The following is an 11,809-nucleotide window of genomic DNA, read 5'->3' on the forward strand; positions in this document are numbered from 1 at the left end:
CTCCTCACGAATATCTGCAAGAAGACCAGCGATCGAGGGATTAGTGCTATCAAAGACGCATCGATTCCGAAGCTTCCAAAGGAACTATGCCACCAGAATCAGTAAGGAGTTAAATCCTTGCATACCTCCTTGGAAGCTACCCTCTGCGCATGGTGCCACCATGTTTGAAAGACCTTGTCGTCTGCCGTTGGCGCCAACTCTCTAGGTGCACATGTTGTAGCACTATGAACCAAATCTCTCTAGCAAAGACACGATCTGTCAACAAGTGTTGCACCGTTTCATCCGCTTGATCACAGAGCGGACAACTCAGTGGGTGTTGCAAGCCATGTCGCGCGAGTCTATCCGCTGTCCAGCATCTATTGAGAGTCGCCAACCAAACGAAGAATTTGGCTCGCAACGGAGCCCACGTCCTCCAAATTCTCTTGTATGGTTCAAAGGTAATAGCGCCCGTGAAGAAGCGTTGGTAAGCCGAGCATGTCGAGAACATGCTGGAGGCCGCCGGAGTCCAACAATGTTGATCAGGACTCCCCGCGCGCAACTCAAAGCCCTCAACGGCATCCCAAACTTGCAGGAATTGCAAGATTGCCGGCTCGTTTAGTCTTCCACCAATATCCCTAAGCCAAGCCCGGTTCTGCAATGCCTCATAAACAGTTCGTTTAGCCACCGCCCTTTTCGCTACAAAAGGAAGCAGGGCCGGCGCCAAAACTTTCAATGAACGACCATGCAGCCATCTATCCGACCAAAAGAGAGTCGATTTCCCATCTGACCTCGGATATCATGGACGCCGCAAACATCGCTTGCATGTTGCTATGGATAGCCAAGCTGAACATCGACCAAGGCCGGTCTGGTTGCATTTTCTGCAACCAGAGACATCTCATCCGGAGCAACCACCCCAAGATCTCAAGGTTAGGAATACCAATGCCTCCAAGGTCAATTGGCCGGCAAACACGAAGCCAGGCAACAACACAGTGGCCACCGTGAATTTGTTGTCTCCCTTTCCAAAGGAATGCCTTCCGCCTCTTGTTGATAGCTTTAATCACCCATTTCAGAATGTCCAGAGCAAGAAGCGTGTATATCGGCAGGGCGGTGAGCACCGCTCGCACCAGGACGGATTGACCAGCGGTGGTCAGCAGCCCGGCCTTCCACCCTGGCAGCATGTCATCAAATCTGTCGATGAGTGGCTGAAGGTCCATTCTTCGCAACTTGAGAACGGAGAGTGGTAAGCCCAGTTATTGTTAAGCGCAGATTTTTAGAAGCATTGAACATGGATAAGGATTTGTTCCAGAATCCATCCTTTTGTCCTGCCAAATTCAAGATGAATTGGTCTGATATGGCGTGAAACTGACGCAAAATTCTTCATTAATCGTTCTGTTTTGTGTGAAATTCATGCCGTTCTTTTTTTATTAATATGTCTTTGTAGACAACAACTTTCTGGGATCACGCGTGCTTGTTGACCATCTACCAAGTGTTGCAAATCTTATCTTGGCAAGAAAAGCAGCAAAGGATTTGCACTCCGGCTGAAAACCAATCCGAGTGTTTGAAGGTTGGCAATTGAATGGCGAAGAAACCGGATTGAACAACAATGCACGGGATAAGAGGAAAATATGGATTTTGATAAAAAAAGAGAAGATGGTGATCAGCAGCAGGATAAAGGGAAGGTAGATGACTATATATCCTCCGAGTGGAGAGGGGCTATCCTCCTCCAATCCAACACGGTGCTGTCCTTGTCACCTTTCCCTCCTTTCATGTCAGCAAAATTCTATCTTCAGATGCTACATTAGCTTCCTCTCTAAGTAAATTCCTCCTCCCTAATTTCTTCACAGCCTTGTTCAGATGAGAAGACAAACCACCCAAGATTGTGGCGATAATCTCGTACTATCAGAAAGCTAAACTAACTAGTCATAATTGATCAGATTTCTCGGTTCTCTGATTTGAGGATCAACAATATGATGAATGATACTGCAGCACTGTTCAGTGATTGTAAGCTTACTGATGGATTTGTAAAAGCTGATGGTCACTGCCTGGTAAGATAAACAAGTTGAATTGCTGCCAACTCTTTTCAACCTCAGATGAGCTGCAATACATGTATCGTGCTGTGCACTAACATGCAGTCTGAACCGTAGGTTGCACGTTTTGTGCACTGCTACATCACCTATCTTATCACTTATCAGCTTACCTTTCTTTCTGGGGAGGAATGATGAGAAAGGCATAACACTATCAGTGACCCCCAAGAGTTGAGTGAGCCTTTTTATCACCCATTTCTGACCAAGAAGAAATTGATGTGGAAATGCTAGCGGTTTAGCACATCAACGTGTTCTTTAAAGAGTTTTGTTGGAGTTACCACATACGTGTTTTCTGAAAATTCTGCTCCTATTGTTTTGAGTGATCCCTTTTAATTAGGACTGTCTGGAGCAGAGGAAGATCAATGGAAACTGCAAAGCCACAATAACTTTTCTACATCCTGCAACATTCTTATGTGCCCCGTTTGGGACACGGTTTCCCCCCCTAAAATCCATACAGAAATTGAAGTATTTCTATGATTTTTTGTTCTAAAATATAACATAAAATGCTTATAGATTTCTTGTATTTCAAAAAAGGCTAGAGTACTGAATTTCTAAACTTCATAGTGGGGTATACCTTTTCGTGTGATAATTGGGTGTATACCACGAATAGCAAGAATGGCAGACCACTTCCCCAAATAGCGATCATGACCTCATACTGCACATATCTCTTAAAAAAAACTGATTAATTCCTACTCAACCTGAAATCCCTTTATTTGATTTCACAAGATTTTGAGAAGAAACATATACATACCTTCCTTAGTATGCTATTTATTTTATCTAGTGCATTGTTTTACATTTGGCAAGAATCAGTAATCGGTCACAATGAACGGCTTAGGAGATAAATTTAATGAAATGGCAAGCGGTGCAATTTTAGCAAAGGCATTGTGTTCACCTATTGTTCTTCCATAATACGTGTACACAAGCCTAAACCATGAAATAAAAAACCCAAAAAATAATACAGGGAGTAGAAATTTTAACATTTTGCTTGTCAGATTAATTTTGTCAATTTGGGCATCTTAAATATGACGTGAGCATGCACGCAATGCAGCTTCCGTTGGTAACTTTTTTTGCTTGTCATTAAAGAACAAATTCTCCCATTCTTTTCTTAAAATAAGAGCAAGGATATGCTTAATAAATTCAACATGGCGCTTAATATAAGTAAGAAAAAACTACGTCGTCTAGAAGGATGCAAGAATCAGATCGACAATGATGATGCCCTTTACTGAACAAGCTAGCTAAGAGTTGCAGTCTAGCAGATAATTTCTGCAGTTAAGGTAAAATGCTACTCTTGTATGTTGTGTAGAGACAACATGGTATGGAGATTAATTATTGTGGTGCACCAATCAAAATATCAATCACAGATCCACGTTAAATCCGCGTAGGAATTTCTTGCGGTCGTAACGAAGTGGATATCAAAACATTGCCTGCGATAAAACCAAACACGGCTTGCAACAAAAATCAAGCACTGCTTGCAAAAATAAGGTAGCTTACAAAACTTTGGTTTTTCTAAGTATCCTGATATTGGCCCATATATGCTATATCAATAATTGGTCGATAGTGTAAAACCAAGAGATGACTCTAGAAAAAGTCACAAGTGCTATGACATGATAGGAGAATTTGTCAGTGCGGATGCCCATCACTGACCTCACACGCACTAGCTACCACTGACCGAGCTGCTACCCAGACCTCCATCGATCCAACACACTATGCTCCTCAGCTCCTCTCCACTGCCAAGCTAGCTGTCAAGCTCTCAGTCCCACTCTCTCTATATAACCCAAGTGGAGGTACAAAGGATCTGATAGTACACATGCATCCAGCGAGCTAGCTGGCTAGAATCCAGATATGCAAGTGGAGGCCTGATCGAGGGGAAGGACGAGCCGTCTGTCTCTTTCTTCTTCATCTCGATCGATCAGCTTGGCCTTTGTCTCCGTTCGTTGGTGGCGGCGGCAACTATAGTCGGAGCCGGCGGTGGCAATTCGAAGGGAGGAGAGGAGGAGACCGCCTGACCGGGGCTGCGGCGCGCAGGAGGAGGACCAGGAGATGGATCGGTCGGTCGCGCCAGCGAGCATGTGTAGCAAGAACAAGAAGAGTGGTGAGCAGAGTAGTGGCAACACGACGATGAGGAAGGGGCCGTGGACGGAGGAGGAAGACGCTCAGCTGGTATGGTTCGTGCGCTTGTTTGGTGAACGGCGATGGGATTTCTTAGCAAAGGTTTCAGGTTTGCGCGGTGGCGGGTGCATCCATCCATCCCCATGCATGCATATCTATCTCATCTCCGACGACGTGCATGCATGAGGATCGGAAGGATTTGAGGACGGGCAGTAGCGTGCGATGTTAACCACTTTCTTCTCTTCCTCTTTGTGCTTCCTCTCTCTCTGCATGCGTGCGGTTCTGCTCCACTGCAGGTCTCAAGCGCACCGGCAAGAGCTGCCGCCTCCGCTGGGTCAACTACCTCCATCCAGGCCTCCGGCGCGGCCGCATCACCCCCGACGAGGAGCGCCTCATCCTCCAGCTCCACGCGCAGTGGGGAAGCAGGTGGTCGCGCATCGCCAGGAGCCTCCCCGGACGCACCGACAACGAGATCAAGAACTACTGGAGGACGCGCATGAGGAAGCAGAAGGCGCACCAAGAGAATAAGCGCCACCAGACGGCGTCGTCCTCATCGTCGTCGGTGACGACGTCCTGCGCCTCCGGCTCTCCGAACAGCGGCACGGCCACGTCCTCGTCGGCGGTGACAGAATGGGCGCTGCGGGAAAGCAGCGGCGACGAGGCCGAGTTCGAGGAGGCGTCCACCACCGCGGCGAGCCAGCCACAACAGCAGCAGCAACAGCAGGAGTGCTACACCATGGACCAGCTCTGGAACGAGATCGCGGCGGCCGAGGCGGCGACGAGCTACGTGGTCGACAGCTGGGGAGCCAGCAGTCATGTCGCCACCGCCGCAGAGCCGTGCTCGCCGGCGTGGGAGTTCTGCTCGGATTACTCGCTCTGGAGGATCGACGACGAAGAGTACTACAAGAAGATGCTCGATGCTTCCTGATACATGCATATCAGAATTCATAATCCATCATCTTGTATGCCTTAATTAGTTTAGCTTAATGAGCTGTCTATGGATTCATGTTCGTCAGTGTTGTTCTACATACACTAGTATATATACTTGCATTTGTGTACTGTAATTATATGTACCTTGATGCATGCCTGCTACGTCGTAATTTGCTCATCAGGACTGGTAGTGGCAGATCATCTTGTGAAGATCAGAGATGCGAAATCATGAGAACAGAGCAAAATATATCGGTACTGTCTGAACAGTTGTTTTGTCCTGAATATTCTGTAGCCTGTACTACTTACTTGCATAGTTAGCTTAAAGAAAACATGATGATGATCTGTCCCTGATTTTTGCCGTGTGTATTTTAAACTTGTTTTCAGTGTGAATGAGTGGCCCGTTTCGATAGGCCGGTGTTTCGGAGCTGGCTAGTTGAGAAAGTAGAGGTAACTGTTAAATTTTAGTTGTTGATTTTTATAATAAATTTTTAGTTTTTCAGCACACCAATAAATTTTTAACTTTTAGCTAAATTAATTTCGGAGCTTCTGGCTAGTTGATTTTTCATACAAATATGAAGGTATTATCAAAATATATTGAAATTGATGGACTTCTTTTTAATTTTTTTATGTAATTTATATTAGAGTATCTTAGAATGAGTATATAAGTATACTCATAGTGAAAAAAAATATATATTTAGTTTATTTATGTGGTATATCATAGTAGCGAGTATGTACTTCCGGGAGTATATGTTAGTTTATATATATATATATATTTATATATAAAAGAGGAGCTAATTAGAGTTTTTTCCGTTGTTCTTCACCAGCATAATGTACTACACAAACGAAGTAAACCACAAATCCTTTCGTGGAAAGAGCTTGGGAGCATGTCGGATGAAAACTATATACATATCTCACTAAATAAATTTTGAAAATAAATTCAGTTCCCTTGCATGCAAGATAAAAAAAAAAAAAACTGTAGGTGTACCGGCAAGCAATCGAGAGAGTGCATGCAATGAGGAAATGTTTTTACGAGAATCTAATGATAAATACAACCCTCGAGTGTACACCTAGAGAAAGGCAGAAGAGAAGGAAACAAAAGTAAAAAAAAAAAAAAAGGGATAGCATCCATCCACAAGTCCAAAGGCTCTTATCGCCATGACATATGCCATTTTATGCATGTCCATGTCCAACTTTTTCTGCGTCTCTTCCTTTACACTCCTCCAATATAGTCCAGCCGCATCTCGAACAATAGTATTTGATATCAAGTGGGAGTAATTAGTGGATGATCACACCACCTATGGGGCCATAGAGCATTGGAAAAATGTCAGCGATGTACTCTTTGATAGGATTATGTATTTGCATCTAATTTTTCGCTGCAGTGTAGCAAGTTGGAGCAAAGGTAAAAATTAAAGCCTGCTGGCCTTTGTGATAAAGATTGAATAAAAATAGTGGCAGAAAGATGGAGATAAGGTGACAGGTCATTGGCCACATGTACTTACTTACTTACCTTCATTTCTTCTTTTGCAACTGCTTTGGTCCTAACTCCTAATCCTCATTAACCTAGCATTATCATTGCGCTTCTTTTACACCCACTTGTTGTTCATCACAATCATTTTTAGGATTTTGCTCACTCATGAGTTGGCAAATCTAGATTTAGTTAGGATTCATATATCATCGTCGCTAGAGCATTTGGGAAAAAAATAAAGAAAGGAAAAGCAACTCGCTCCTGATTTATGTCAACTTTTGTTAAACCAAATTGCACCCTAGATTCGTATTAAAAGTAATATATGAATATGTTTTTGTTATTATAAATAATATACTGTGAGGGGAATTAATGATCAAAGATTAGTGTTGGAGTAAAAAAGTAAGTCATCAGTAAAAACAGTGGCCGTTGGATCGAAACTAGACGTCTAGGATCATCGAGGATGCCCTACGCATGAAAAAAAACTCAACACACCTCTGCTCCCGAGCCCCGACCCCGTCGACGCCGCCGCTCCCTCCCGATCCCGCCGCCCCGCCTGCCGCCTCCTCTCCCCGCCGGCGTCGCCCCCGCTCCTAACACTCCCGAAAGCTACAAGGACTAGCCTTCTCTTTTTGCCTCGTTCTTCTCCTTTTCCTCCCTCCCAGAGTAGCAAGTTCCGCCACGATCTCCCCCGAAGAAACCCTAACCCTACAGCGAAGGGACGAGGAGGCCATGAGGGGGAAGAAGCCGGTAAAGGATCTTAAGCTAGCCGTGCCGGCGCAGGAGTCCCCCGTCGACAAGTTCCTGTCAGTCTCCTTGATTCCTAAGCCTAAAAATAGCCCCTTTTTTATTCCCCTTTATTTCTTACTTTTTTAGTTACTCCCTGAAATTGGTATGGTTTGAGTTGCTGGGGTGATATTTGTCAGTCACGTGTGGTTCCGGATCATGCGTAACTGTTTGTCCTTCGATTTGATCGTGATTTCAATCATTTAGTCTCGGAAGGTAATGTTTAACTGAATTGATGTCTTTGATCGCTGGTACCTTTTTAGGACGGCGAGTGGTACATTCAAGGATGGTGAACTACGGCTTAATCAAAGAGGCTTGCGGCTTATCTCCGAAGAAAATGGGGATGAAAATGTGAGTCCTGGATCATCAGCCACTGCTTTTGTTTGTTGATGCGTTCAACTGTATTCTTGTTGAATGTACCTCATAATGTGGCATAGTAGGTTTGTATAGAAGCACGTGTACCAGTTCACTGGCAAAGCTTATTTTTTTAAAAAAAACACAGTTCCCCTTCTTGATTGAATGAACGAAATCCATGCTACTCGCACACTCTTGCTGCTTGATGGAGCACAATGGCGCAGACTGCAGAGAAACTTTTGTGTTTTAAACTGTCAATTTTCCATTTCAGGTTAATCTTGATGAACAAATGTGGATTTCCATGCTTAGAGTTTATATTCTGCGTACTATTTATTGTTACTGGTTGTCAGATGCCACTCACAGAAGTTTTTCCAGTTAGTTGGAACAGCATTTGTCTTCAATTTCCCTGAATGATTATTGTTTTTAGCTTGAATTCCAATAAGGATATCATGTTCTCCATTTTGTTTTTGTGTGCTTTCATTTGGCTAGTGATCAAGTGTTTCTGAACTTGGATTGCATCTTTTGCCAGCAATCAACAAACCTGAAGGTGGAAGATGTGCCGTTATCTTTGGATGATCTTGAGATGATTCAAGTCATTGGTAAAGGAAGTGGTGGTGTTGTCCAGCTAGTGCGGCACAAGTGGGTGGGGACATTGTATGCCTTGAAGGTAATTTTTGAGCCGCACTCAGTGCTAAGCTGCAAAATATATATTTTCCTTGAATTAAAGCATTCCTAGACCACTAGTTTCCTCTGTCCATTTTACTGTTGTCCTATTCTTTATGTTTCTGGACATGGAAATCAGTCTCCTTTTTTAAGAGTGACATGGGAGTCTATATTTTTGAACATTTTTTTAGCAGGTTTACTGCATGCTATGTCTTGTTATGACAATCAGGGTTTTCTGGATGTTATCATTTGGTTGTTTTATATTGTCAACTTGGTAATGGCATGGCAGCATTCATTTCAATGCACAATGGGTGCACTATAGTAAAACGAGGTGGGAATGCTAAACGAATGGCATAGCAATAACCCCTAGTACCAACTGATGTTTACATACTAAATCTCTTGAAACACTAACTGTTAATGAGTACTGATGCTAATGAATAAGAGCTCATCAGTTGATGTGTTCATGTCAGTGAAAAATTTCAAGAACTGTCTTTGGTGATCGTAGTGCTGTGGCATTTCACCCATATGACATATGAGTTGATTAATCAGTGCTGCAATTCGTTTCGTAGGGTATTCAAATGAACATTCAGGAGGCAGTGCGCAAACAAATAGTACAAGAGCTCAAAATAAACCAAGCAACACAGTGCCCACATATAGTTATGTGCCATCAATCTTTTTACCACAATGGTGTCATATATCTTGTTCTTGAGTACATGGATCGTGGATCTCTTGCGGACATCATTAAGCAAGTGAAGACAATTCTGGAGCCATACCTTGCGGTACTTTGCAAGCAGGTACGAATGAAGTTGGCCTTTTATTTTGCCTTAATTTCTATATTTAAAATAAGCTGAAAGTTGCACCTTTAGCATCTATTGAAACTTGAAACTGCATTCTCACACAGCTAACATTGAATAGTATTCGGCTAATTCAGGTCTTGGAGGGTTTATTATACCTTCATCATGAAAGGCATGTGATTCACAGGGATATAAAGCCATCTAACTTGTTAGTCAACCGTAAAGGTGAAGTAAAGATTACTGATTTTGGGGTAAGTGCAGTGCTAGCAAGTTCAATGGGTCAGCGAGATACGTTTGTTGGAACCTACAACTATATGGCGGTATGTTGAATTAATTATCTGTTCTGTCATGTGATTGCTAGTAAATGTTCATTGGCGACTGGCATGCATAAATGTGTGGTGACAGTTCTTTACTTTTCTTCCTGTAGCCTGAGAGGATCAGTGGAAGCTCTTATGATTACAAGAGTGACATATGGAGTTTGGGCTTAGTAATTCTTGAGTGTGCCATCGGCCGGTTCCCCTATATACCTTCAGAAGGAGATGGTTGGTTAAGCTTCTATGAACTACTGGAAGCAATTGTTGATCAGCCACCACCATCTGCACCTGCAGATCAGTTCTCTCCAGAATTCTGCTCATTTATCTCCTCTTGGTATGCTAAGGACCCTCTTCTGAATTACACATGAAAAATATCTCAGTTAATGCCTTCCTGCTTACTATCTTGCTCAGTTAATTCTAATTGAAGCAAAAATAACTGAACTTACTGATAAATCTCTGTTTTAGTACGGTGTCTTTGTTAAGTTATTATTCCCTTGATCGTCACCACACAAATATAATGGGTTTACAGCTGGAGGACTTTACCTACCAAAATATTGTTTCCCTGTTGGATGAGCATATTATTCAGTAGAACCATTATAGCTTCTAGCTTCACTGGTTAATGAAATCAGCATGAAATCCATATCCACAGAAGCCTAGGTTTTGTCATGGGGCTTGTTTCTTACAACCTTTCATTTTATTAAGGACTCATCATATTAAAAAATGATCTTTCAATGTAACTACTGGGAACCCACTGCAGTTGTGATAGTAATTGCTTGTTCATCATAGATGCTGCAGCCTGCAAGATTCACTTTGTGCCCAATAGCTCAGTGGGTAAAGCTCTTACAATATATTTATTCTCTTGATGTTTTGTAAGATTTTTTGAGATTTGTCTTCACTCTGGAGCTGTAGTTTGTGCATATTAATCAAGGAAACATAGGATTCAGTGCTAGTTGGGATGCAATGTGTTGCTTACACTTGGTAATTCTGTCTTAGCATTTTTAATGTCATGCTACATTGCATAACCACACTGATATCCTATCTTAACCTTTAACAAAAGTAGGTTTGAGTACCACTTCGGCCCTTGAAACATCAAGCTGTACTACTTAAGCTATAACCTGAAGTTTGAATTATCAACAGTTCATTTGAAGCACAAGCCTTTAATGGCCCTGCCATAATGGTTGATGGCAAAGGATACTGATTGATTAAAATCAGCTTTGTCAATACTGGCATTGTCTTCTAGATTCATTAAACATCACTTTGAGGTTGTAACGTGTACGGACTGTATTTTATTTCTGATCTACTGCTATCTTAAATTTCATGAAGAAATTTTGTTTAGAAATATCATGAATGATTCAAGTCGTCAGTGTATACCATACTGTAGTTTTATATTTTTCTATATATCTTTGCAGCATACAAAAGGATCCAGCAGAGAGGATGTCTGCTTCAGAACTCTTGGTCAGCCTTGCCTTTGACTTAATAGTTTTCTAATTGATAATTTGGTATTACTGTCGCACCACCTATCGTGTAAGTTGTACTGAGTTGCCATTTACGTTCTTGCAGAATCACCCTTTTATCAAGAAGTTTGAGGATAAGGATCTAGACCTGCGAATTCTTGTCGAGAGCCTGGAACCGCCGATGAATATACCCGAGTAACATGTCATTAGGAGGGATGAGGCTTTTGCAATGTAGTTGCGGTCGCCCTCTTGTCCTATTGATATCAAGCACATATTTCTCCTGAACTGCAACATCTCCCTACATGAAGCTGTGTGTATGTTATTGAACATGCTAGAAAACTTTCCCATCATTGTAACAAACAAGGTGTTGTGTTTCTTAATAGAATTCTTCTTGCGCCTAGCATCACGTTGAAAAGCTGACCCTTGCATAATCTGGACTTGCAAGCTCTTCTAAAGAGTAATTGGATTCAAAGGAAATAATGTAGATACATCGTCCTGAAGGCAATTGATCACTATGAATTTAATTATTTAGGAGACAAATTTAATGAAATAACAAGAGACGCAACTTCGATAGAGGCATGGGATCATCTTGTCTCTCTTCATGGTAGTTTGTAAAGTCTAAACCATGAAATGAAAAAAAGTTATAGGGGAGTAAAACAAACAGAATATTATTTATCTGGGCATCTTTAACATGATGCATGCAAGCATGCACGCTAGATCACTCTGGCTTGTCAATAATTAGAGAACAAATTCTCTCATTCTTTTCTTTACAGTATTGCAAGGATATGCTTAAGAATTGCAACATGGCGATTGAAAACGATAGCCTGTTTCAATTGCATGTTCGTCAGTGTGGATGCTTATGACTGCATCGTCTAGAAGG

At 42.3% G+C, this 11,809-nt stretch overlaps 1 protein-coding gene and 1 pseudogene across 1 annotated transcript; both read left to right on the top strand.

Moving 5' to 3' along the window:
• The first annotated feature begins 3,709 nt into the window (after positions 1-3,709).
• Positions 3,710-5,384, top strand: LOC133884700 (myb-related protein MYBAS1-like; annotated as a pseudogene).
• Positions 5,385-7,014: 1,630 nt separating this feature from the next.
• On the top strand, positions 7,015-11,330 carry LOC133885329 (mitogen-activated protein kinase kinase 1). Its single transcript, XM_062325029.1, has 8 exons — positions 7,015-7,370; positions 7,614-7,701; positions 8,234-8,371; positions 8,937-9,161; positions 9,299-9,481; positions 9,589-9,809; positions 10,885-10,930; positions 11,036-11,330. The coding sequence occupies exons 1-8, from the start codon at positions 7,297-7,299 to the stop codon at positions 11,126-11,128; spliced, it is 1,068 nt and encodes a 355-aa protein (XP_062181013.1). The 5' UTR covers positions 7,015-7,296; the 3' UTR covers positions 11,129-11,330.
• The last annotated feature ends 479 nt before the right edge of the window (positions 11,331-11,809 follow it).

Source organism: Phragmites australis, chromosome 11 (genome assembly GCF_958298935.1).
Source record: "Phragmites australis chromosome 11, lpPhrAust1.1, whole genome shotgun sequence".
Classification (NCBI taxonomy): Eukaryota; Viridiplantae; Streptophyta; class Magnoliopsida; order Poales; family Poaceae; genus Phragmites; species Phragmites australis.